Here is a 27,860-nt window from a genome sequence, read left to right as displayed (position 1 = left end):
TAGATCACTCATTCTTTCAAAGCAGAAAACCCCAGTAGTTCAAGGGCTAACCCTCCAGAGCAATAGCTACTTTCTTCTGCATGGAGAGAGTACAATATTGAACTGTACTCATTTTTGTCGCCCTGCAAAAATTAAGTTTGTTACATATAGGCAACTACCTTCATCGACCAAATTTGTAATCTTTGGAAAGAATAAAATCAAGCCTTTTGTCCAGATCAATTGTCTCTAAAATCATGTAGCTGGGAATTAAGTACTTTTCTATACTTTAATTTGTCAGACTCTTGCAGCAGCTTTCTGTTATTTTGCCAAGAACTGAAGTTGGGCATCTGGCCTGTGGTTACCTGATTCACCCCTCTTGGCATTTTTAGTATGGGTACAACGTTGGCTCTCTTCTAATCTTCTGGAGTTTCTCCAGTTTTCCATGATTTATTAGAAAATTAACACTAGCGGACAAGAGATTTCCTCTGCCTCCTCTCCTTTAGTAGTCTTTGGGGATTTTTGTTTGGGGTTTGGGGTTTTTTTCTTCTAGTTTTTCTGATTTTTACATTTATCCTTGGTATGATTTCCTTAGCATCCTTCCTAATAATTAATTGACAGCAAATTTTTTTGTCATTTTTCTCTGCAACAATTTGTCCCGGGCGTTGGGTTTGGTTTATTCCCCTCCCCGACCCCACATAAATCACTACTGTTTGTACTTTTTTTAAATTGAATCCCTGATTTTTATGCTATGAATTATATCATTTGGTACTGTATATATACTACAGCTAGTTTTTTCTCCTTTATATGGGGCTTCTACTTTTCATGAAACTACACTAAATTATTTAGAACAGTAGGCTAAGGCTGATTATACCTAGGAGTTAAAAAAAAAATAATTCAAAATTTATTCCAAATTAAAAGTGATGGAATTAACTTAATCTTAGCAGTCCAACTGTCAGTGAGAGGATCCTAAATTCAAATTGTGACAGAATGGATCGAGATGGCTATATTTCTTACTGAAACATGAAGACTAGAACTTATTAAAGGTTTTCTGTACAAATAATGCTAAAATCAAAGATGAAAAATAAGAATATGCTTAAATATCTTAAGATTTCCTGGGCTAAAGACACTATCTTTATTTTATCTGATAAATTTTCCATGCTTTGTAACTTTAAATTTACATTACTTACTTTCTCCTTCACTTTTTTTATTTAACTAATCCAACTTCCACCTTCACCTGATCACTGAAATGAAATTGTCTCTTTCAAGTACTCCTGGTCTGTAGAAACCTTTGATTCTCAATCTTATTTTTCTAAGTTTTTCTTGCTGGCCAACAGATTTCTTATTTTGAGGGAAAGAGAGCCTTCTTAAGCACTGAGGATGGGGAGTGCTGTCTGTTTGTTCACCTGAAAGAAATTGGTCAGGATGATTAGTCTCTAAATGACTACCAAAGTTCAGAATACATTCAGCTGTAGTGTTTTCTGTGTTTTGAAAATGTAATAACATTTTATTACTCTGGCTGCGTGAAATGGTTGGCCAGTCTTCCGTACTGCAGTTCTCCTGACACGCTGCTGAGCCATGTTCCCGGTGTGTGTTGAAGAGATGTTTCTTCCTGTTCTGTAGGCTGGTTCAGAGATCGGCCTTCCTGGGCTTGCTAGAGCATGAAATACTCATTTATAGCTATGAATTTGAAGTTCTTGGATCTCTGAAACAAGTGATGAATTTCCATCTGCTTGCTAATTTAAATGGACTATAATCAGTGATTTCGATTCCAGTAACCATATAATATCAATTATATATGTATTTGTTTCTCATTAGTGAGAATTGCCAATTTATCTTTCATGTTATCCAGTCTTTATCATGAACATACAAACAAATGAAACACACTTTCTCTTGTTCTTTACTTATATTTGATACCTTAGTATTTTGGTTACTGTTATGTTAAATAATACTTTACTGATGATTTTCTAGTCCTCTATTCAGAAAGTTAGCCTCTTTTTATAGAAAGATTGAGCATGCTCCATTCATTCTGTCTTTCTCATGGAAAGTTTATTCAATATTATACAAATTAATATCATTAGTTTCATACCAACCATCCAACAAATTATTTCCTCCAGTTTTAAGGGCTATTAAAATATTGCCTGCACCCCACCCACCCCACCCCCCCAAGATCTGCCTGGAAATAGTCTTACTATGTTAACTAGTTAACTAGTATAACTTATGTTAAGTTTAGCAAACTGAACAAATACTTAACTTCACTGGGTTTGCAGTATTACGTTTACAACCGTCATTTTCTAAATTTCTGATTTGACGGAGTCCTGATGCTTGTGGTGAATTCCCTAATGGTTTTTCAAGGACCTGGAATGTTGCATAGTGCTTTCTCTGATGGATACTTAAATGTTTGAAGTCAGATTCTGACACAGAGTAGCACCCTCAGGTGTCATCAGTTAGATGGGAAATCCCAGCATACTGCGTTATGGCCGGAACGGCTGCTGCCTGGTTTTCTTGTATTGAGCTGTCCCATTCATTCTGTTTCCTGTCCCCTGGACAATCTCTAGACTTTCCTTCTCCACTGGTTCTTGCTCTTGCTTCAGCTTTTCTCCATAAAACGTTCCTGTCATTCTCTGTTTCTAAGATTTTGTGGTACAACTAACTCTATCCTATTGCAGATTGGACGGGGTGTACCCTAGCTGAACTGCCTGATCTGTATTCTGTGGCAACTCACTTGGGGCCAATTTGTAAAGATGTTTAGGCTCTTAACTAATTTTGAAATCAACAGGATTTAGGCATCAGGAAGTTTTTTAAAAACAGTGATATGCCTAAATATAGTTAAAAACCCTTTTACTTTGTTTCAGTACCTTACTCACGCCTCAAAGATTTACTTGTGAAAGTGGAGCACTAGAGATTTGGGAGGTACTGAAACATATACCCCAGATAAAGAGCTGCAGTGCTAGACAGCTCTCATACAGCATGCTTGTTTACCAAATGATTCCATAGATTATCAGGTGCTGCTGGTAGCAACAAGTCCCAATGGCTATGTATGAAGTCGTGAGGATGCAACAATACTTAAGAGATGGTGTTCTGAATATAGAGTTAGGCTGGGAAACTGTCTCCTGTAACATCTCACTAGTTTGCAGAAATGAACTGACTTAGGAATAGTGCTAAGTGGCCAGTTATACCTGACTTCAGTCATCATCTCCCCATTAAGTTGGCTGTAAAATTCTCAGCCTCATCATACTTGCATCAGTTCATATTTCCATCCTAGGAAACATTACTGTGAGGAACTGATAGATACAGAGCAGCTGTAGCAGGTGTTTTTTGCAACCGCCACCACCAAAAAAAACCACCAAACCAAAAAACCCACCCTCAAACCAATTAATGTCTATCGCTGTTTTGATAGTGTTTAGACTGCTTACAGGCCCAATTCAGGGAAACTAAATTTTTGCCTGACTGGATTTACATAGGAATGTTGTTGCTTCTTGTAGTCCAAACTTGATGATAGGCAGTTAAAGTGCAGATATATGGTGACAGGCTTTATATAGCTATAATTTTTCAAGAGGAAATAGGTGAATCAAATTGGAAATACAATTCCTTGTCTGTGGGGATTCTGAGATGAAGCATGGTGTTATCTCCCTTTTACCTGAAATTAGGCAAGTTAATTTACTGCGTCCTACTACCTACATGTATTTCAGGTATTGAAATAGTTCAGTAGCTGCTTGCTGCTCATTTCTTACCTTTCTGATAAGTAAGCCACTCTGAAGCCTGCTTTTAGTTTATTGTATCCATGCTGTATGTATTGTTCTGGACAAAGTATTAGATTTGCAATATAAGAAAATCCATAGAATCATAGAATCGTTAAGGTTGGAAAAGACCCTTAAGATCATCAAGTCCAACCGTTAACCTATCACTGCCAAGTCCGCCACTAAACCATATCCTCAAGCACCACATCTACCCTTCTTTTAAATACTTCCAGGGATGGAGACTCCACCACCTCCCTGGGCAGCCTGTCCCAATGCCTGACAACCCTTTCGGTGAAGAAGGTTTTCCTAATGTCCAACCTAAACTTCCCCTGGCACAGCTTGAGTCCGTCCCTCTAAACTTTCTAAAAGGAGCTTTCTGTTTGGTACTATTTTGTCTAATTACTATTTTTCATGCTCCCAGGCAAGCAATATTGGTCGGGCTGTTGTATATGGGTTTTTTTTCGCTTGTTGTTGTTGTTTTGTGGCTTTTTATTTCCCTGATAACACACACACTTGATTGTTAGACTGATGTTCAGAAGAATATTTGATTAAAATCGTGTAAATACTTCTTGAATGTGTTACTAAAATCTATATAAAATAAATGCAGAAACTTGCTAATAGAATAGATGAAGGATGCCTGCCTTCCCCTCCTTTTCTTTCTGAAGTTGTACACAGACTAGTAATAATCTACAGTGGTTTAAACTTCACAGAACTACATGTGCTTAAGAAATGTCACTAGATATTTTAACTTGAAACTCATAACTTACAGTAAGCAGCAGGCGTTGCTTTGTAGGAAGTAGGAAGGCTTCACAACCCAAAATTCTCTAAATTCTTACAGCTATTCTGACTGAAACTGGTTGAAAGCTGGTGCTGAGGTGTGGTTTGAGGATGTCTCTGCCTGACTCGGGCTTGGTCAAGCACTACACAGTGAAGGAATTCAGAAACATCCTTCAGTCCATTGATGCATATTACTAGAGCTCACTGAAAGATCCCATCTGCAGATCCTGTATCATACCTTGGTCCCTTTCTGCCCTTTTAGGAAGGAGGCAACACAAAAGTGAGGGCAGGCAATGACCAGCTGAGATGTGAATGCCTTGCCCCTTTGTAAGTTTAATAACATCTCCTGCCAAAAGCTCTCTCATTTGCCTACCAAATCTTTTCTCTGCTTTGATTAATATAGGTTTTTCTAAAGCAAAAGCTAACTTGGCCATCTAGATTTGACTCACTGACTTTTCACTGGGGTCGACCTAAAGACAAGAAATTCAGAGCAAGTACTTCAGAATGTGACTAAGTTTGGGGTTTGAGGTATGCCTATTGTTTTAATGTGGAAATGGTTGTAATTTTGCTACTGTGTTGTAGAATAATTACTGTCTTCTTTCACTTGAACCCAACATTAATCCTATTTGAAATTTCAGATAAACACTACTCTTGAAACCGTTTTCTCCTAAGCACTGGATAGTCTTTGTCATAAAAAATATATTTAAGTGCAGAGTTCCAATCGATTTGTTTACTTTTTTTTTTTTTTTTTTTGTCCTGTGCTTAATAAGAAACCGTCAGCAGATTTAACCTTGGATGGTGGAAACTAAGCCTGATGTACTGCATTGAATAGTCACAAGTAATTGTCAAATGTGTTTTATTTGTGATAGGATCAGAGCCAAAAGTTGAATGTGTGAACTTGGAAGAGATGCTTAACATATAACGCTTACCAGTTAGTGTACTTGCTGTTGATATACAACATCTTTGTACGCATCTTTATTTACCTGAAATGTTGAAGTGTCCTCAGAGAATTTGACCGAAAAAACACTAATTTAAATTCAAAGAAGTCGGTTGACACAGCTATAGTGCTCATTCTTTGATAGACTGTAGCACAAAGATAATAACGAGCAGATGAGCCCCTGCTTCTCTGGACTGGCTCTTTCAGCAATCATAGGAGGCTTCCCACTTTGGATTGCTTTTCCAATGCCCCAGCAATGCAGATTACCTAACGTTATAGTTCTTTAAGGGCAGGAGAAGAAACAGAGAGATAAAAATAGGTATGCAGATGGAAACTGTTTCACTTTTCCATATGCTAATAGCAAACTATTAGGCCTCTTAATCATCCCTCTCATTAGTGGCTGCATTTTTAAAATGGTCTGAAAAGGATCTTTAAATGTGAATAGCCAGAAAGAGATCTGCACAGATAAAATTGAGCAAAATTTTGAGGAAGACAAAATTAGATGCAAAATGTTAGTGTTGTCGTGGCATAACTGGAACACAATTTTGAGTGTGCAAATAGATGGCACATAATAAAGCATTTTTTTAAATCTAAAAGTGTCTTTAAATACCATTCTCTTTGAACAGTATAATGGGAAGTCTTTTACATTATTGTCTATTGTTAAAGGTGATAACTTTCTTAAAATGTTTAAATAAGAATTTTTTTACTTACGAAATTTTAAGAAGAAGGGATCAGTCTTAAGGCCAGGGACCCACTGATGTCAAAGACAGTAAGATAAAACGTAATGTTGGAAACATACAAATGTGTTCTCAGCATATCAGTGAATACATATGGCGAAAATGCAATGTGGTGCATCTTTGGACCTTGAGAATAGGTGGAGACTTACTGAAAGGAGTGTAATATTCAGCAGATTTATCTGTATATGTTCAATGAAAGTCTCAGATTCAAATGTCCAATTGCATATTTTTCTGAGGAACAGAAAGATACTCCTCAAAGATGGAAAAAACCCCAGACAAACCCAAAAACCTCTCCAGCAACACACTATGTTGTTGATGTTATCAGTGGTCACTGCATATTTTGTAATTATACATTATTTTAGAACAACTAAAGCCTTGTTTATTTAAAATTTAAGTAAAGATAAATGAAATGTGTTGCATATTATGCGAGGTGTTATGAATATACAATAAGACATCTCAGTTTATCCATGATTTATAATATGGATGAATTTCTTAAAATGGACATGATTAATTTCTAAGAGTTATAATATTGTGGCAGCAATCACTGTCAAGTTTTAGCTGAAATTTTCCTTAGAGTCCCTTTACCATAACATGCAATGTCTTAGCTTTTGATTTACTTTGCAAAAAGATTTATACTGAGCCTTCTAAACACTAAAATCTTCTTAACATAGATCCCATCTTTCCTACATTGTATGTGATGGATTTTGATGGATTCTGTTGAGCACAACAGAATCATATCTGCCCAGTGAATATTCGCTAGTTCCCTGATTTATCTATCTTATTTGCAGATGGAATTTTCTCCTCATATTTTGAAACAGCCATTTATAAAACGGTCCTGTATTAAAAATGAATTGTTTAATATTGTAAAAATATTTATTATATAATAGAATATGCAGTCATATTAATGACTAAGCACTAGAATATATTGTTTTCCCCAAATCCAAGCGGTTCCTAGAAGATCCATGGGCTGTGTAGTTAGAAATTTGGGGAAAAGCATTCCTACTAATTTTAAGTTTAGGAAGCAGACAGACAACACACAAACTGAAATTTGTGCTTCTAAAGCCCACAGTAAAGATACACAGAACTTGCAGATGTGTATCTGTTTTAAATAATTTTAAGAAGCTGTTCTAAGTACTGAAACAAATCACTGGTTTCCAATCAACTGATACCTCTTCAGTTATCGAAGAGTTTCTGATAGTAATTGCTAATGTTTCAACTCTTGAATTGCTAATCTCAGTTATCACCTGTAGATGCTAAGTTATTGCTACTTTTATCTTTATCCAATGTTACTTCACCTCAGTTTGTCTTTATTCTTTTGTATAACACACATATAGCCCTTAAAATAGGTTAATATACTTAGAAATAAGTGATTTATAAAAAATTCATCTTCCCCTATTGTCTACCTCCCCAACTCCTCTTAGTTAATAGTTCCTTATTCTGTGCCCAGTTGGAAGGCCTTTGAAAGTCTCTTTTTAGGAACAAAGCTTCCTGCCCAATTTATTGCACAACTTTATAGAACAGCATTGAAGATTTACACTGTAAATGTCAATTTTAGATTATTGTTTAAAATCTGTGACTTAACAGCTGTTTATTAATTATTTGAACTCTTTAGGCTTCCTCTAGTTTCACACAAAACCAAAAAAAGGGCAATATATTACAGTTTCCCTCTTGAAAATTCACTACGTTTCTTTTAATCCACATTTAGGCTAACCTCAAAACAGTTTATGGTTTCCCTGAATCTATATCATGCTTTCTTTAAATTTACAACAACTCTTGCCTTTAGTACCTCATCCAAATAAATACCACTAATATGTTTCATGCATTCTGGAGTATCTCTTGAGGTTTTTAAGCTTTGGTTTTCAGCATCTTGTTGAGACCATAGCTTGGAAAGGAATGCGACATTAGATGGAATTACTCCAGAAATTAAAGGACAGCACCACAATTTTGAAAGCATGTGTCTGTTGCCAGAACTCACCGGTCACTTCAGTAAGGGTGTTTTCCTTTGAGTGTTTGGTGGTGGTTTTTTTTTGTTTGTTTGTTTGGTTGGTTCGTTGGGGCTTTTTTAATAAGTAAAGCCTATTCTTTAGGATTTACATGTTTTTAATGTATCAGAATCAATTTGCCAAGAATCAGCAAGTTGTATTGTAAGTATAGTGACATGGAGGAACATATTTAGAAGGCATATGGTAGAGAAAGCAGGGTGTGCTGCACCCTGGGAGATCTCTTCCTATTTTCCTGCAGTACTTCACTAACTAGAGCACATGCATATGGGGCTCTCTTGAATGTGTATTAATTGAATAAGAGATCATTTCCTAATGATAAATTCTATGCTCATTTAGTTTCTTTCTTGTTTACAAAAATAACACCCTTGAACAGTCAGTATATAATAATTGCTGGTCTCCTCTAAAAGAATTAAATAACATGCCTTTGTTATTCATTATTCAGTTGTTTCGTGTGTAACATACAACTTTCAGCTGAAGCAAAGCAAAGAAAAAGCAGAAGCATATATAATATTATATGTGATTCAGGTATCTATTCCCTCTCTACACATATGTAGAGAAGATATGATTAATATATGACATAACATAGTATATGTGTATATCCTGTATTCATCCTCAACTTCCTGATGTTTTGTTTTCAAGCTCATTGATGCCTGCAATCAAGGGCAAAATGCATCTTTTTGCAGGGTCTCCTATACTGCAGTTACAACAAGACTAAGTTACCTTTTAGGCTAGCACACGTTCCAAACACCAGCAGTGAGCTGCAGCGTCGCAGAGCTGAGCGTGGCCTGCAAGTGCTTTCTGAGAAGCCTGACTAATTAGTGCATGCTGAGCTTCATGCTGCTATAGCTGAGTTCCTGATACCTAGGCTAAATATAGTTCCACAGGAAACCCCTCCAAAGACACAGTAGTGTAGATATGTTTTTTGAAAGGTACAAATTCAGAGACAATGTACTACTTCAGTCTCTCTTGAACAGGGCTTCTGTGGCATAGGTCTAACGGACTGTTTTGTAGCCCACTGTAAACATTTCAGTTTCCCTATTATTCAGTGGAATCTGTCCTGAATTATACATCATGAGGAAGAGTAAGCCATGCGCTGACTCCAAAGCTAAGCAAGAACTAAAACCAGCATGAGTACTCTGCATACTGCATCTAGAGATGAATTACCCGAGCCAACGGTTTTATCATACGTATTCCATTCTTAACTTGTAATAGTAGTCTATCCACTTTAATGGCCAACAACAAGGAAGGTGTGAAACCACATGGTGCAACTAATTTGGAAGTCTTATCCTTTGACCTTATGTGAATTGTGGTCTAGAATTTATAGCAGGAAAGAGGGCAATAGATATTTCCCGTTCTACTTTTGGCTAGCTATTTGTTTTTGAGAAAGTCTCAGCCTTTCACAGATGTTTCATCTGACTGATGGAGATACTTTGAAGTGGTAATATATATTATTTTTTATTTATCTTAGTAAGCTTGGCATGGAATTTTACTATAATGTTAGCATACCTATCAGTCCTTAATTAGACTCTGTATAGCAGACCATATATGTCTCAGATCAGACTTAACCTGAAAGAACATTCTTGCTCTTTGAGGAGTTCTACAGGTATTACCTCCCAGTTTTCTGAAGAACTCTGAGAAGTTAGAGAAATACAGTTCTTTCAAAACCTAGTCTGGTGTGTACACATCATGAAGGTATTAACTCTGTTTCATAGGTTGTCTGATAGTGCTTTTTCCTGCATTCATCAGTTCTTTCAAAACTCTGGGGTAAAGTAATGTAATTGTTAAAACAATTTTATTCCCTCTCTTATTTCACCCACTGCTCTTATACTTCTTGATATCTCTATCTTTGGGAATGCCTCAAAAGTGGCTTTCCACTTCACTTCTGTGTATCGATATCTCGTATTCACTATGTCTAAAGAACTAAGTAAAAAAAGATTGTCTCACTGCAAGATCTCTGGGGGTACTGAAAACCCACACGTATTCTGCTAAGCTTCCAAAGTTTGTTTTTTACCATATTTTGTTCTTATTTTTGGCAATCATGTTGGCATTTTAACCTCCTAGCCAGCCATTGTTTAGGATCTTACTTACTGCCATAATCTGAGTTTGATTCAGAAAAAGTGCCTTGAAGGCCTACAAACTTTATATTTAAACCACTACCTGCCCAGTTCACTTCATTTTTGTTGTTTTGATATGCAAGAGTTTTCAGATCTCTCCCCTGACTGTCTAACAGGATGGTGTCCCAGCTGCTTCCTATGGATCCTAGTTTCCTATTCTTTTTACTTCATTGTCTTTCAAACTGCTGTAGCCTACTCACGTAAAAAGAATCTGGCTTCTGAATTTCAGTGTTGCAAACTACTGCTTAGTTTGATCTCACGAAGCATGTCAGATTTAATTATATTATGTTTTTTCTTTAGCAGTTCAATCATACTTATTTACAGGAATTATTTCAGAAAGTCACTTAAGGCAAAGTCAAGAATAGCCTATTCTCTTGTATGCTTCAGAATGAGCTGTTCCAAGATGCAATTGTCTATTACTTTCAAAATTGTCTTTCCAATTTGTGTTGTGATGTGACATTCAACTAATTTATATTTGGTATGATAATTGTCCTAACAGACTTTGTTACAGATTGTCCTAATCTCTCTAAAGACCAGCAAATGCTCAACTGTAAGAGTTCTACAACCTGGACCATACTACCTAGATTCTGACGTATGACCCGCATACACAACATTGCATACTTAGAAATTTCTCTGAATTGGCCCAAGAAAGACCATCTTAGAATAAGAGTTATCCTTCAGGTGCACAGAACCAAAAATTTCATGTACCAGTCTGGTGCCCATCTAGCGGAGGAAAAAAAGGCAGTAGTGTTGGGGTGGGGAGGACAGACATGACACTCTTCTCATGTCACATTGATACTGAATGACATAGTGCAGTGTGAAAAGACAATGTAAATTGGTGTGACCTTCAAAATGTTGTACTGCTGTGTTGGATGCATATAGTCACCAGCAGAATCATTATCATTAGGGCAATGCAAAGAGCCACCGCGGGTAACATTAGTAAACAACCTTTGACATGTACTTTGCATTTTTCTTTTCAGGTTACATGGTATATGCACACCCAACTGTGTACATACAATGTCAGCACACTACATACTCCCAAATCTTTATACAGACCCTGATTTCTTCATGTTCATGTATTTGTGTCTTTTGTCATTGGCCGAAAATATTTGTCTTGTCATGTTTCAGAAGTGCAAACTTGCCCCCAAACCCTGTGAAGCTTACTTTAAATCTCATGTTTGCAGATTTTGTTGCTAATTTATTTATTGTACCAATGTATTTATTTCGAAAGGATTTATTATGCTATTCACAATTTTCCTGTTCTGGCATAGACTGCAGGAATGAGAATTTTAAAACGCTTTTCTTAAAAGAGAGGCAGGGTTACTGATGATATTCAAAACAATAACACTGGTGTGCTTACATTCCTTGCAAAATAAGTTTGTTCTTACAAATAAATTTATTATGAGAATGTTTCCAGGTGATGAAATAGGAGGTGAAAATGGAAGGTAGTTGGTTTTTTCCTCAAAACAAAGTCTGAAGTGAAGGAATGGTGAAAGAATCACTTCACTTGTAGAGGCAGTATGAAATAGAATCATAATAAACTTTCATATTATAATAATCTTAAGAAAAAAGAGGTCATTCATACAGAATTATATTTGGCAGTAATGGACAAATCTCCTGTGCATATGGCATGTTTCCCTGTGGGGCTATGGACTCATACAGCATCGTCAGAAAACTGATAGGTTCAGGAAAAAAAATGCAAGTGAATGACAGCAGCATCCATCAGCCTTGCCCTGAAAAGAGAACTCTTTCCATAGCCTCAACAATAAGTTGTGACAGTGTCAGCTGTATCTTTTACTTAGTGTAAAAGTCATAACAGGGACTAATGCTGGGAAGAAGCTGGTCAAACCCAAAGCAGAAAAAAAATTAAATGGGACTTAAACTTCAAGAAACTAAAGAAGAAAGTGTTGAACTCTCAATGTCTTGACATGTTCAAATGACCCTTGGTGCCTTATGGTGGTGCAAATTATCTATATTTATAGAATGGAACTGGAGAAATTAAAAGGTATTTGAAAGACAGGTCCAGCTCTTTTTGAAGTTGAACTCTGAGGCATGACGGACATACAAGTTATTCACCTATAGGATCAGGGTTATCAAGCTTTGTTGTGGAAGTTATATAAAGTATACTTGATATTTTCATAGAGAGCTGATCAGCTGGATATAGCTAAATGCATAAATAAAGGCGCACAATTACTTTACTCTACAGAGAAGATCTTACTCTAAAATCTGCTTCTGGTGGTTTTTGGTAGTGACGTAGAATTTATAGAGTTACTCCTGATGAGCATGAGATATCCAAAATGGCCATTTTAAGACATAAAATGCAGAGCAATACTTTGAGTCTGCTGTGTAACAACAACAACAAATACGAGTATTACTCAGCTGCTTTTTTAACCTGTGAGAATAACTTTGCAAAGTTAATACCATGGTTAGTACTACTACCCAGAGCTGTTCTTCTGTTTCCAGTGACAGACTCTTGGTCTGACTGGTTAATTCACAATTCTTCAAAGCTGCTCCGAAGACAGTTTTATTGCCCGGTTTAAGATATCACTGATCTGTCCATGTCTGGAGGAGTAACCAATAATACTAGTTGTTAAAGTGACCTTATGCTGGCATATGGGGGATAGATAGGATGTGTCCCTAGACGTTAAGGAGGAGGTCACCCAAATCAAATTCAGAATGGCAGTTTACAATTGCTTCAGAGGCCCTCTTAGCTCCCCCACCATGGCTTGAGGACTGAGCATACTTGTACTAGACTTCGATCTCTCTACCATAAGATGCATTCTCTGTTTTGGAAGCTCTAGCTTCAAAAAAATTTAAGACCCTGAGGATGTTTTCATTTCCATCTGGTACTTCATTAGATAGAAATTACAAAGCATTTCTTTTTAATTTCCCTGGAAATATGGTAAAGACCATATTGGTAAGAAGTTATTGGATAATCATGACTCTTGGGCACTCCTCCTTGATGTTGCTGTTCCTGAGCTGAATGTGGGTTTTGCCATTAATTTCAGTAGGAATTGGCTTGTGTGCTTAGCCAGTGTGTGCTCCATCTACCCCATCTGTGAAATAGGCAAAATAACAGTGTAGAAATTTAGTTATTTGCATGAATGAGATCTCTTCCAGGTCATAGCTGTTGCTAAATTACTAAGTATGAGCACAAAATGGGGTAGGAGGAGATAATGAATGATAACCCTCCACAGAAACAGTGGAGTATTTTAGAGAGATCCTTGGATGCAAAGTGATAAATACTGACTGTATTGCTAAGTTTTGCATATAGCTTCTTGTGAGGGATTATTTCACTGTTGGTTTTGTTGTTTGTTTGGGTGGGGGTTTTTGGGTGGGGTTTTTTTATTATTTTTTTTTTCCCCCTCCTGTCCTGGCATTCTGAATTGTTTTTCCAGAATTATTATAATTTCCCCTAGGACTGATTTGCAACACCTGCAATACTCCACACTAGATTTTACTTTCTGTTTTCAGATTCCACTTTTGTGGTTCATCCACTCATCTGATCTTACCTATTTTGCACTGCTTTAATGTGCTTTGATGCATACATACCCATAAAGTGTAAGTTGCTTCTTCGAGTGCTCTGTGTGATAAGTAGAAAGAGTGTTTTTGCATTTGCTGGATAAGTCCCTTGCCATCTTGACTGGCCTTCAGTCCATTTCCATGGTATACCATTTAAGTAATAACACCCTTTCTGTAGAGGGTAAAGCACTCTCTAGTCAGCAAAAGTATTGCATTCTGACTTAGTAATTCCTGTTGAGCAGAAACATCTGTCTGTGAAATTTCTACCTTCTAGCATCTGTAAATAGAGGCAGATCACATGTAAACCAAGTATTGATTCCATGAAACATTTGGCTTGCATGCTCAAAGTTAGAAAGCATCAGTCGGGCAAAATGTGCTACAAAACCTACATTTATGGTTACTGCCACACTGTGGGACATCTCCACCTCACTAGGACCAGCTGAGGATTTAGGATAGCAAGGAAAGAATAGGAATATTGACACAAGCTCGTTTAGGGTAGGCATGCAAGAATGTGAAAGATGATGAGGAGCACTAGTGTGTTCTCCATTTGTCTCCAAAAACAAGACTCCAGTCTCTGGGACTGGACTCTTTTCAGTGGTGCCCAATGACCGGAGAAGGGGCAATGGGCACAAGTTGGAGCACAGGAAGTTCCAGCTAAACATGAGAAAAAACTTCTTTCCTGTGAGGGTGACAGAGCAGTGGCACAGGCTGCCCAGGGAGGCTGTGGAGTCTCCTTCCCTGGAGACTTTCAAAACCCGCCTGGATGCGTTCCTGTGCCCCCTGCTCTAGGTCTGCCTGCTCAAGCAGGGGGGTTGGACAAGATGATCTCCAGAGGTCCCTTCCAACCCCTACCATTTGGTGATTCTGTGAAAAAGGCTTGAAGTAATAGCACTATACGTTTGCAGAGAGCAGTTTTATCTCCCTTTCTAGCGCCCTGATAAAAGGAGAGCTGTAATCTGTTTTACAGTAAGATACAAACTTGTATTCTCCTAGTTCTTGCTGAAAGAAGTCTGAAGAGCAGTTAAAGTATTGCTCAGACCCACTGACAGCACTTCTCCTTGAACTATGACTAAGTTTTTAACCTGGATGATTGTTTACCAGAAGATATAAGGAGCTTGTTTGAGTTAGAAAGTGCGTTGCATAATACTGGTATCTTTTTAAATAAACGTGTGAAATATTTTGCATTCTTAAAATAGAATCCACTGATTATGCTTTGGCTGTTGTATGCTGGTCACAGTTAGTTTCTTCAGGTTTTGTTTACTTTTATTAAGGCATTTTTTATGTGAAAATATATTTTACAACTATAAATGGCAAGTTAGAATAAAAGTATCCTGTCAATTTTCCTTATTTAGAGGAAAAATAGATTTTAAGTTTCAAAATATTTCATCTGGACCAAAACATGTTTGACAGTTGGTATCACAAAGGTCAGGAGTCTCAGTAATCTCCCTTTGTCTAGACAATAAAGAATTGGTGCAGGAACTGTATTTTATTTCTGAGATAGAAGGTATGTTTCATGTTTTACATGTTAGTTTAAATGAGCATTAATTTTTTTGGGGGGGGGAGGGAGGAGTCACTGTTAAATAAACGGTGCTCCCCTCTTCATATTTTATTGTGCCATGGCATAACACTTGCCTCCACTATTCTTTCTCCCCTCCCCCTTCACTACTTGTTCATGTGTCCTGTTAATTTACTTATTTCATTTTGCTGTCTCAGTTCTTACTTCTTTTCCCCATTGTTGTACCCTCACCTGGTGAAGGTGGTGGTAATAACGCAGAGGAGTTTTCTGAAGTAGAGAAGTCCTTGCAGCTAAGAAGAATCCAGCTAAAACTCTGTAGATTTCCATTTTAGTCTTAAAACTGGCATACAGTTATACCAGACCGAAGACTGATATTTGAAGCTAAATGGCTTTAAAAAGAAAACAATTTTCATTTTTCATCAAAAGCTTCCAACCTAAGTTTCGGGACCCTCAGATATTGTTTATAGCAGTATTCTGGAATGTATTACCCAGTATAAAAAAAATTAGGAAACCAACTCTCTGTCCAAGAGAGCTTAGAAGGGAAGACCAAATCCTGCAATCAATTGATGCAGACAAATGCCACTCCATTAATTTAATAACAGGTTTCTGCAATCTGCTTTCAGGGCTGAATCTTACACAAAACAGCATGGAGGAGATTTAGACACAGAGTGACAAAATCTTGGTGTACGTTTTGTGCTGTCTTTTAAGTGCTTTACTATCCTTACCCTATGCAATCACTCCTTGTGCCCTGTCCTGCCTTTCTAGCAGAGGATGTGTATACTGCTGGTATTTCCTAGCTATCTAAGAGCCAATGTAGCTAAAATTGAGGAATTCAAAAATTGCTGTCTATATAGCTGTTAAACTAATTTATGCCACCACTTTGAAGGAAATAGGGCTTTTTGTGGTGCTTTCATGATTTGATAAGAGGACTGTAGATTTCATTCTATCATAATTCTAGGTGCCAGACATTTTGTATTTCACTCCAGTCCCCATTGAGTTGCTAACAATTGTCTGCAATCAAAGCACTTGTGGATGTCTCACACAACCTTTTACTTCCATTTTTTTAATCTGTAATTCCATTTCACATTAAAAGACTTTCCTCAATATATATCTCAGATCTGCTGATCCCAAGCTACACAAAAGATTTCTGTGAAAAGATACAGCAGGTCTTTGGCTCATGAAGTATAGCCTAGGTCGTGATCTGGGGTAAGTTCTTACCTATAGCCCTGTGGGGATGCCATGCAGTGAGTCACAGAATGAAAAAAAAAAAATAAGCTCCAACAAATAAAGTCCTACCTAAGGATGTAAACCGATAAAGGACTATTACTTGCCCCTCCCATTTGCTCTTCTCTCGCAATTAAGTGAAATTCATGCTGTATCAAGCGGTACTTGTTTCCTAAGCAACTTATCAGACTCAGTTTCTGTACAGTAATGATCATTTCATATTTTTTAAGGGCCAAGTGGAGTATAATTGACAGGTCGTACACTATTGCTTTTGTCTGATAGCTTTACCACTCGGGTTTCTTTTAGATATACAGTAGCTGAAGCTAATATGAACCTGTAAATCACAAAAGATTGTCACTGTGCAAAAATGAATTCCATTGCCCATGAAAAGCAGAATCATGGTACACCTGCATGAATAATTTTGTCTGTGTATGTGATGTAACAGCGGTCAGGCTGTCAAGGCCTGCTGACAGGCCGATTGCTAATGGGATGGTGCGCGGTGCGTGGACTGTGACATCCTAGATCTGAAGACCTAAAATGACAAGTGAAACCAAGAAAAAGTATATTGAAACTTTGATCAGGAAAATTCTACAAGGGTTGACTATGTTTTGTTTTATTTACATGAATTTATAGACTTACAGGAGTCAGAAATGGAAATAATATATCAAAATAAATTATTACTAGCATTCTTCTGTAAATTAGAGAATAAAGTCTTACCTGACACATGGAAAAAACTCTTATCCGGTGTTTCTGATACTACTGCATCTTATCCAAATGCTCAAAACCTCAGGAAACATCATTTTCATAGAATTCCATTCACACCAGCCTGTTGGGGTGCAGTGAAAGAATTTTTCTTTTTTAAGAGGGATTTTGCCCTTGTGATTACTTGTGATTCAGGACTACTGTTCTTGGGTGAGCATAAATTCAGCATCTCTTCCGTCTCTATTGACTTGAGTGATTGGATCACTTGAGAACTTATCTTGAAAGTCTTACTCCATCTGAAAGCTTACTTTGCATAATCTACACACTTAGAGCAAACCATTTGAAACCACTTCAGAGCAGTTCTCAGCACATGGCCTGGGATACTGCTTGTGGTGGCAGGAATGTACTGGTACAGTCAAGGGTTGACAAGACAAGCAAAGTACGACGTTACTTATGGCCCATTTCTTGCACAGGGTCACATGTGGGTTGGCAAGGACTGTGGGTCATTCATCTTGAGCATTTCTGTTTTGGAGGGTATTCTTTTGCACTCCTCAAACTTGAAAGCCAAGAAACAAAATAATCTGCAATTGACATTTAAAATATGACCATCTTTGCTGGCTTCTCTGCTAGGTTATGGTACTTGTAATGGAACTGAGATATTTTAGAGCTAGCAGTATCATATCCAGCTCGGAACCAGGTTGTGTTTCCCTATTGTGAGACACCCAAAATCTTAGTTAGCAATCCTTAAACATGTTACATGAACAGTTCTGTATCTTGCCAGTACTGGTGTTTGCACCAGTTATTTCCTCTCCTTTTCAATCAAACACACAGACACAAGTGAGAAAAAGAGGGGAACGATTTCTTTGACAAGTTGCTTAAAATAAATGGGAGATTTTGAAGGTGCTGAGAAATTTTGAATGACAGAGAGATCAGAACCCTGTGGTCAGAGAAAAAGTGGTACTGTCAAAAGTGCATAGCAAAGCATGAAACCAGTTGCAAAAGGAAACGTATTGGATCACTTTGTGTCCGTGTATAACAATGGTACCCCTGTGCCATACGCTGGTTTGGGCACATAGAGCCTGGAATGGTGGTAAGGAAGAGTTGGTGGTATCAACCCATTCGGACAGTGGTGCATTTACAGCTAGCAGAAATAATGAGTTATGCACATCATCCCAAACATGGCTCAATAGTACCTTTATGCTTCCAAAACCCAAGGATATACATTAGTTTTCCATGCAGAATGCATCAGGATATCCTTATGTACTGAATTTGTTGGAGATGCATTCCATTCCTTTTTTGCCAGAATAGCAGGACTGAGAGCAGGTTTCGCTACATGTGGCACAGCCGTACTATGGGCCCAGAATGAGCGGGCCCTGATCATTTGTGCATACATCAGATCAGAGCACAAATGCTGGATATATTGGCTTGGCTTCTTTGGGTGTACTATTCTAATACTCCCATGGAAATATGGTACTTTTCTGCTCCTGATTTTATGTTGATGTGTAAATCAAAGATTCCTGTGGGTCCAGCACTGCATATAACCAGCTTTCAGCCTCAGGTTCTTGTGGATATCTGGTTCATATTCAGATGCGAAAGAAACATCACTGTGGTGTAATGGTAATTAATAGCGGAGACTCAGAAACAGCTCTGAAATCAGGAGTGTAGGAGGTAGTCCCGAGGTTCACAGCGCAGGGTTGAAGTGTTTTACCTCGAGACCTCCGGTTCTCAGCGTATGATTGCAGGAGGGGAAAAAAGTGCCTATCTTACTTCCAAAGTAAAAGCGCTTCGCTGCCCTGAGCATCCACCATCTTCCGTTCAGGGCTAGGTTTCAGGAGGTCTGGCAGGGACGCAGCCCGGCACTGTGAGGACAGAAACCTCCACGGTCGAGCAAGGAGAGCGGCTCCGTAACGGCAGCCACGCAACAGCAAGCTGAAAAATCTGGAGGGGGGGCGTGTAATTTTAACAAAGGCTTAAACGTTCTTTAACGAAGCTGTTTGCGTTTGGTGGTTTGTTCTTTTTTTTTCTCTTGACTGCACAAACGAGACATTTAACGTTTTTCACACACACAAAATCTTGTCTTTCATCTGGGAAAGCATTATCTTCTCCCTCCGTATACTCCCAATCGCCACGAAGAGGAGAAGGTGGTGACAATATGCCTTGGTGAGTTCCCCCAGCCCCCCCAAGAGGATGTCCTTTTTTCTTTTTCCTGGAAGCAAAACCCCAGGCAGACACTTACTTGATCTCAAAGGCACAGTGTGGTGTTTCAAGGCACTGACAGCGGGGGAGGGCGGGGGCAGAGGGGACACGGTTTGTCCGTCCGCTGGAAATAGTGCCGCTGCGCTCCGTGGCGGGACGGGGCCGGGGGCGCTGCCCGGCTCCTCGCGGCCCCCCCGCTCTTCAGCGCTCCCGCCGCCGCGGCTGCCGGGCCGGGTTAAATGGCTGCCTGCTTTTCGGGGCTGCCGGCTGCCTTCCCGTTTTGCTCTTTATTTTTTTAGCCTCTTCGAGGGCAGCGCCCCCTCCGCCCCGCCGCTCCCTCAGGTGAGACTTCACCCTATCGCCCCCCCCCCCCCCCCCCCCGCCATTCCCGGGAAGCCGCCGCCGCCGCCTCCTCCTTCTCGGGGGCAGCCCCCCCGGCCCCGCACCCACCCGGGCCAGGCACCCCCGGCCGTGGGAGGTGGCTACAGCCGAGCACCGGCGGCCCGGCCCGGGGGCTGCGGGACGGGGCGGGACAGAGCAGGGCAGGAGCCCCGCAACGCCCCGGCCGGGGTGCGTGCGGGACCGAGCCGTGCCGCGCAGCCAGCGGGCTCCCCAGCCAGCCCCGGTCTCCGTGCAACACCCTCCCCCTCCTCCCTCCCCTCACCCGTGTGTGGTTTTTTTTTTTTTCCCTCCTCCTCCCTCCTGCAGCGAGTTAAATATTTCTTTTGTTAATTGACGCCCCAAGTGCTCCCAAGCCTTCCCCGGGCCGGCCGAGGACGTGTGCCCGCCCAGATCCCCTCCCTGAAGCAGCGCAGATCCGCGGGGCCGAGCGGCTCTGTGCGGGAGGAGGAGGGAGGAGGAGGAGGTGTAAAAGGAGCTACGAGCCTAAAGCAGATTTGCGAGGAATAATTTAACTCCGGTGTCTGTTGTTTTTTTGGGGGCTTGGGTTTTTTTTCCTTTTCCCTTTTCTCTCTCCTTTCTATCTCCTTTTTTTCTGCTCAGGATTTAAATGTCACTCAAAGCATCCCTAAATCAGCGTTCAGCTCGGCTCCGGTTTCTTCCGAGGCATTAATTGGATCACACGCTGCATTTGAAGAGCTCGGGTGTTTTACCCACGAAGGTAAGTGGGCTTATGAACCTGCCCCGGCTCTGCCTGGTCACTGAAAGCTTGCCCTGCGTGTCAGGGTGTTGTTTTTCTTCTTCTTCCCCCCTCCCCCAGCCCCGTGGCCCCGCTTCGCTCTACCTGAGGAACTTGCATCGCTCGAGGGATGGGAGCGGGGCTGGGAGGCTCCGCGCCTGCCCCTCGGCACCTGCGAAGCCCCCTGGAGCCGGCGGTGGCAGCCCCCCCCCCCCCCCCGTGACCTCCCCCCCGCGCTTCTGCCCCGGAGCAGCGCCGGGCAGCGCAGCGAGGAAGGAACCAGCCAAATCCCCTCTTACAAGAAACTGGTCGTCATCATTTTTTTTCTTTTTTTTTTAATCCCGTGAGAGATACCGTAGGCGCCCATCTCCCCTCCTCCCGCACCGCCCGCCCCCGCTGCAAGCCCCGGCTCCTCTGCCCGCACCTCGCCTCCCTTCGGGCGGTCCTTTCCAGAGACCAAAAAAGTTCAGCTGCCCCCCCCCGCCCCGGCACCACACGTACGCTGCGCGTTCCCTTCTTTAACCTGTTCCCCTTCTGCCTAACGCGAGCCCACCCCCCCCTTTAAACTGTGTTGCAAAGCCGACGTACCCAGCAACTCCTAAAACTTCTCTCCTTGCTGTGATTTATATTCTATGCTAACAAAAAGGACAAAAAAAATATACTCGAGCCTCCTGTGGATGACTTTTTTTTTTTTAATAATGCATTTCCTTCTTCCCCTTTAATTTTTTTTTTTTTTTTGGCAAGGAAATTTGCTCCATCTCCAGCAGCAACCACTGCTCCTTTTGATGTTGTGGTACGCCGTGCGCATGCGCCTCACATTAGAATTACTGCACTGGCCAGAATAAGTTGGATCTCTTCTTCTCTTCACTGAAACCCTAAATCATATCAAAAGCTAAAGGGATGCTGAGAGTCCGGAAAAAGGGTTCCTTTGGGATATGGTCATTCCCGTTAATAATAGCCGTGGTGTGTGCACAGAGGTAAGTGATGAAGATATCTCTTTTGCTTTACTTTGAATTGCAGTGCATGCTGCTGCTGAGAGGAATGAACAGCTCGGGGCTGAGAAATAAGGAATAATATGGTATTATTCTTCTTTTTCCTTTAGTGTCAATGACCCTAGTAATATGTCACTGGTAAAAGAGACCGTGGATAGACTGCTGAAGGGCTATGACATTCGCTTGAGGCCGGATTTTGGAGGTAATTTGACTGCTTTTGAATGAGAGGTTGCATACCCGGACTCTGTACCTTTGGTGTCTGTGTGGTTGCTAAACGTGTCGTAGGTGCTGTTGCTTTAGGGGGTGGGGGGTTGGGGGCGACGCTGTGTGTGTTGCCATTTTCCCAAGCTGATCCGAAGTTAAGCCCGTTGCCACTGGATTTTCTTAGCACCGGATGCTCCTAACGCGATCACTCGCATCTCTTGCATATGGGTAACCGGTCCTTCGTTTTGCGTGTGTGCCGACACTTTATTAACATGTAATTAAACCCTCCTTTAACTGGTTTGCTGGAGATGCAAATCTCTTAAGTTCACCCAACCTTTGTTCCTCGCAGTGTAACGTGCTTGTGATCGCAGTTACTATTTTCGAGTGCGAGATGTGCCGGTAACTGACACAAAAATGGCATTTAACCCCCTGCGTACGCCTACTTCCATCCAACTAGTTGGTTTATTTCGGACGGGTTTGCTGGGGGTGTCCCCACTTTTTCCCCCCACGCCCGGTTTCGGGGCTCGCCGGAGCGCGGAGCGTGGCCAGCCGGGTCGCGGTCGCGGAGGGCGGGGGAGCCCCCGGCCCCCCCCGCGCCGCTCCCCGCGGGTGCGCAGCCGGCGGCGGGGCGCGGGGGGGATGTTAACACGTTATCACGCGTGTGCGCCTTACATAAACGACGGCTACCGCCGGCGGGGGCCGGGGGGAGCGCTCTCCGCCTTCCCACTGACTTTCTGGGTTTGTTCAAATGTCGTTTCACTTCTGCGTGGCCCCGGTCCCGCCAACTCCCCCGTACGAGCGGGTGCAGATCCCGGGGATCCCGTTACGGACCGTCTCCTTGCCTTGCAGGTCCCCCCGTGGCCGTTGGCATGAACATAGACATCGCCAGCATAGATATGGTCTCGGAAGTCAACATGGTGAGTACCCGGGGGTCTGGGGCCGGTCGCACTCCGGCGGGGTGGCTGTCGGTTTCCCCCGCCCCCGCCGAGGCGGAGCGGTGCCCGCGGGCGTGCGGGAACCCGGCGCGGCCTCCCGCCGCCGCGGGTGGGCTGCGGGGGATGGGGGTGGAGGGGCGGCGGGAGGAGGGCCGTGTTCACCCCGCCCCTCCCCGTCCCGGTGGGGGGCGGCGGGATCCCGGCGGGTCCCTGCGGCCCCGCGGCCGCCGCGCTCCAGCCGCGCTGCCCGCCCGCGCGGCCCCGCCCCGCCCCTCGCCTTTCCCGCGAGCAACGGCGCCCCCTGCCGGCCGCGTGCCCGCACGGCAGCTCGCCGCCACCTGGCCGCGCTGCCGCGCCGCGGGGCGCCGCGCGCTCGGCCCCGCCCCCCGGCCCCGCCCCGCCCGCCGGCTCCGCCCTGAGGTCGAGGTGTTCGTGGCTAAACCCGGTTTACCCCTTCCGTGGCTTAATTGGTTTTGGGTTTTGGGGGCGTTTTTTGTGATGTTGAACAAATAATTTACCGTTTTCTGTTAGCACTGCACTTCTGACTAAAGAAAAAGCAGTTTTTACTTCTGTGTACATCCAGAACATACCAATGTTTTTGTAGCCTGGTGCTATTTCGTTGGTTGTGGCCGAGTCAATGATTTTTACAAGCTTAATTTTTCAAGGCGTTTGTCTCCCTTATCTAAGCAGTTTGAACTGACTGTGCTCAGATGCCGAATGTTTGAGCGTAATAACTCAACACTTTCTATGTTTCACTTTGGTTACCTGGGAGACTAATAAAGCATGGAGAGAAAACTGGAGAAGTCTCCGATTCATACTGTGGAAGAAGCTGCTCTTGGTTTAGACTAAGCTTTTCTAACATTTACTTTTCCTGTTTGGAAATGTTTGGGGTCAAGCTTTGAAGTTTTTATTTTAACTTGTATCTTACTTGGCTCAGGACACAGAATTTGGCCTTAATACTCTTAGGGGTTTATACAAGAAGCACACATTTATACAAGACAGACACTGAAGCATGGTAGCAGCAACTGATACAAAATAAAGGTGGTTCTGTGAAATAGTTGTTACTTGTGACAGAAGTTCATTGTTTGAAACAAACTCTCCATTATTCTTGAAGAAGCTGTAAGCAAACATCTTTCTAAACACGAATGTGGTTTTAGGGTTACTGCTGTAGCTGTAATGACACATTTGAATAGAATATTTTGAACATTATCAGTTGTGTTAATATAAATACTGAAATATTTGTTTAATCTCTCAGGGGTATGTTTGCTTTCTCAGACATGTTGCACTGACTGAATTGACAAGCACTTGCTCTCAAACTGGACGCATTTTGTGACATACAGGAGTTTTTTCATAATGTAAAATATAGCCCTCGGCCCAGTTTGGGGGTGACTTTACTGGTGGTTGTCCTGTGAGGCTGGGAGGTTCTGATGACAGGCAGCTTAATGCTGCTCATTTTCAGGATGCCAGGAAAACTCTGAATAATTTCACCTTGAGCAACGTGACTTGTGAAATATTTCAAAGTGGCTAAACTGGGCTTCCAAACTGTGTTTCACTGAGCTTGTAATTCAGTATTCTACCTACAGAAGCTTTAAGTGCAAAGAAAGAAATTGCATTGTATTTTAAACCAGAGATATGGACATACAGAGTTATTTCTGAGACAGCAGGGTGGGAATGATGAGAGGTTTCTTGATGGAACTGCCACCTGCTAGGACAGCATTATATGCTCACGTCTCTTCAAAACTGGAAGGTTGTCCCAAACGTTTTCCTTTCCAGTGAAGATTGTTGTTCTCTCCTTCTTTCAATGATATATAGAAATTTGGTCTCCAATTAAAGGTGATAGCATATCAGAATACTGGGATCTGACACAGACTAACTGTAAAACTGAGTGTTTCTAGTATTCCGTAGTCAGTTTATTTTGTTTCTGTAATGGGATGTTTGACCTTTGTGAGAAAAGTCTTTTCAGACTGTCTGCAGGACTCTGGGGGTAGGGTGGGGGGTGGGAAACTTATAGGCAATTTTGTCCCGCACATTTGCCTGAAGCATTGAAGCTCTGAGCTTATTTTACTCTAAGAAGCTACCAATTTCTTAAAACCAGGCATTCATTTTACAGATTTTTTATTTATTTACAGTTTCAGACGAGATTCCAAACCGAGATTATTTTCATAATTTCAAAACTGCAAAATGTAACATGTAACAGTTCATTTTCTGATGATCTGTATAGCATAACAAGTACTAGTATACCCTGGCAGGCCTGAAATAAATGAGACGCCACACATGCAAGCAGACGATAAAATACTTGGCATACAAGGCCTTAACCTTCTTCCTTACGAAGTCACTGGTATTGGGGTAGGAACCAGGAGGAATGCTGAATGCTAGAGGATACAAAGCCTTCCGAGATGGTGAGACACGCAGAAAGAATCTTTTGGATTTGGGGACCTATCTTCTGAGCCGTGGGCTTGCTGTTTTGCCTGTAGTCATGGCAAACACCACTGACTTGAGATAAAGGCAAATCATTACGTGGGGTCACGTATTAACATTAATGGGATCAAACTTTTGCTTTGGGAGGAAGGCTAAATAACCATAATTATTTAGCTTGAGATCATTTCTGTTAATTCCAGTGTTAGCTTACTTTAAAATTTTCATCCTTGTATTTCTTTTCCAATCTTGACCTGTTCCCTCGACCATATGCATTTGTGCCGCTCTGCAGGCAGAAGGCCTGTCTCCAGTGTCATGAAGTAAATCATAAAAGTCTTTACTCTGTTGAAGAGGAGAATTTAGAGTTGTTGTTATAGAAAGTAAATGTGTGTTTAGGATGTTCACAAATATTATTGCTGACTTTGAGTTCTTAAAGAGGTGATAAATACTTCCCATCACAACAAACTCATAGCATAATAGGCTTTACAGCTGCCTTCCAAATATTTCCTGTATGCCACAGAGCTAACTCTGTAAGCTCTTTAACCTTTCGTAGTCAGAAACTTAAACTGGCATGTATCTTAGTTTTCAAAAATGTTTTCTAAGTACTGGTACTTCTGAACATAATTCTTTCCAGCTCTGGGGAATGCACTGAATGCACATGAGAAAAGTGACAGCTTCAGGCATATGCGGTTGTTGACAAGTGTCACGAATATTTGGGCTCCTTTTTTTTTTTTTTTTGTATTTTTTCCAAAGAAATCATGCGCATCAGGTAATGATTTTATGCAGTACAATAATGATGGTGTCTAACGCCGCTCACCTCTCTGGACAAGGCCCTTCAGTATTGTTGAGTCTATGCTTTATGCTGCTTATACTGTAGATTTTCTTAAGGTTTCTCTTGTTCAGGTAACAATGGAAAATAAACATGGAGGGGTGTGAAAGCTGCTAAAATGGTTTCCCTGGGCTAACGAATTTGATCTTACATAAGATTAGCTGTATTGCAGTGAGTCTAATGCACAATGTTCTCAAGTTAGTTTCCAGGTTGTTTTTCTTTACTGTATGTGAATTTTCTTCTTGGCTTCCTTTTCCTTAATACTAACCACTCATTGTAAAAATAACATCTCCAGAGAGCTTAATGATCTCTATTTTTGCTCCTCTCTTCCCCCCCCCCCCCCCCGCCCCAATAACCAATGCTGGCTGGGTTGTCACACTTCCACATTTTCATCTCCTTTAGTTAATTATTGGAGTATACCCCTTGACAACACAGCAACTAAGACAACTAAGACTGTTCTCAGTTCTAATTTTCTCCCCTTTCTTCCCAAGAGTTCCCTTGTAAACTGTAAAAGATTGGTACAGGTTCATTAAGACATACAGAAATAAATTTTCTTCCCTAAGCACTGCTGAAGATTCTGCATAACATGTTGTGCATTTGATCTATCTAGATAAGAGGTGAGGATTTCTATAGGTAATGTTGGTCATGTGGTGGTTTTCAATGTCTTGGCTTATTCCCTAGGAAATAGGTCAATATCTTCTTTCTTTTTCTTTTTTTTTTTCCTTTTTTTTTCTTTTTCCTCTTCCTTGGTCTGTGGCTATTCTGGGATTCTAGTACAGGATGTCTTGAAAGACAGACAAATGTTCCATGGAGATAGATATATATTTTTTTTAAACAGGAAATATACACTTTTTGAGGTAATGGGTCATATATTTAACTAAATATAACTGTTCATACTGTGGGTCATTAGGGGTCTGCAGAGAGGAATCCGAACAGTTTGTTTAATTTAAAGTATTTACTTGCTTGTCATTGTACAGGTTTTGGCACGTGAACTCGGTATGTGTACATGGAGTTAAATAGATACAATAGATTGGTTTGTCTTAGTGGGACCCATTAGGGTTTATTGAGTGCATAATCCTTCCTTCAAGTGGGAGCTGGAGAAACAAAGGAGCTGTTGTTTTCTGTCAGGGAAGGGTTTATTAGCGTATGTCAAGATTTACACAGCAGAACCTAGAACTTCAAAGCTCTTACAACAACAAAAAAAGTTTGATAATATACTTCACTATTGTATTCGAGATATGCCGAAGTTGCATAAAATAGTAAGTATAATACTCATAGATCAAAATATTCTCAGTCCAGGCACAGCTGTAATTTGCTGATAGATCTCTGACTTTCAGTTGCTTTTGATACTAGAGACCCACTACTGGTTTTCTTACAATCTCTCATGTTTTCTTGAGTTATTTTCAGTAGGGGAGATTAACAAAGCTCAAGAGACACAGGTTTAGATTATGAAAACAACAGAGGCTGTGTGGCTACCTGTCAAGTAGCAGCAATTATCTTCATGTGTGAAAAGGGAAGAGATGGCTTGTGATATAAAAAGAAATGGGGGTTAAGTGGTAAGGAAGTAGGGTGGAGCTGTTCCAAACCAGAAAACTCAGGGGAAAAGTCCTGGTAAAGAAAAATGAAGAGAAAGAAAATAATAAATCAAGAAAAAGTGTCCTGTATACAGTGGTACAGAAAGAGGTGAGGACAATGGCTCCTGTCAGCAATATCTTCTTTTGTCCGTCCATTCTAGTTGTACATGTTGCTGTACGTGATCCATAGAGAGAATAAGGAGAGGACAAAACTGGAAATGCATTGAAAAGGAAACATGGTCAAGTGTTGCTTCCCTAATCCTAAATACTTCCCTGCTGCTAGAGACCCTTGGTTTTATTATTTCCCCTGTGTCATAGATGCATATGCT

General features: G+C 41.0%; 1 protein-coding gene across 2 annotated transcripts in view; it reads left to right on the top strand.

Annotated features, from left to right (window-relative positions):
- The first annotated feature begins 20,275 nt into the window (after nucleotides 1-20,275).
- The window catches only part of GABRB2 (gamma-aminobutyric acid type A receptor subunit beta2), a 170,906-nt gene continuing 163,321 nt past the window's right edge, over nucleotides 20,276-27,860 (top strand). For both annotated transcript variants that reach the window (XM_075102105.1, XM_075102104.1), the window contains exons 1-4: nucleotides 20,276-20,564; nucleotides 21,327-21,559; nucleotides 21,685-21,776; nucleotides 22,628-22,695. In XM_075102105.1, coding sequence (XP_074958206.1) covers nucleotides 21,483-21,559; nucleotides 21,685-21,776; nucleotides 22,628-22,695 — 237 coding nt within the window. In that variant the 5' untranslated portion in view covers nucleotides 20,276-20,564; nucleotides 21,327-21,482. The remainder of the gene's footprint in view (nucleotides 20,565-21,326; nucleotides 21,560-21,684; nucleotides 21,777-22,627; nucleotides 22,696-27,860) is intronic.

The sequence above is a fragment of the Phalacrocorax aristotelis genome, chromosome 8 (assembly GCF_949628215.1).
Source record: "Phalacrocorax aristotelis chromosome 8, bGulAri2.1, whole genome shotgun sequence".
In the NCBI taxonomy this organism is placed as follows: domain Eukaryota; kingdom Metazoa; phylum Chordata; class Aves; order Suliformes; family Phalacrocoracidae; genus Phalacrocorax; species Phalacrocorax aristotelis.
The sequence above is the reverse complement of the archived record's forward strand: the minus strand, read 5'-3'. Positions and strand labels throughout refer to the sequence as shown.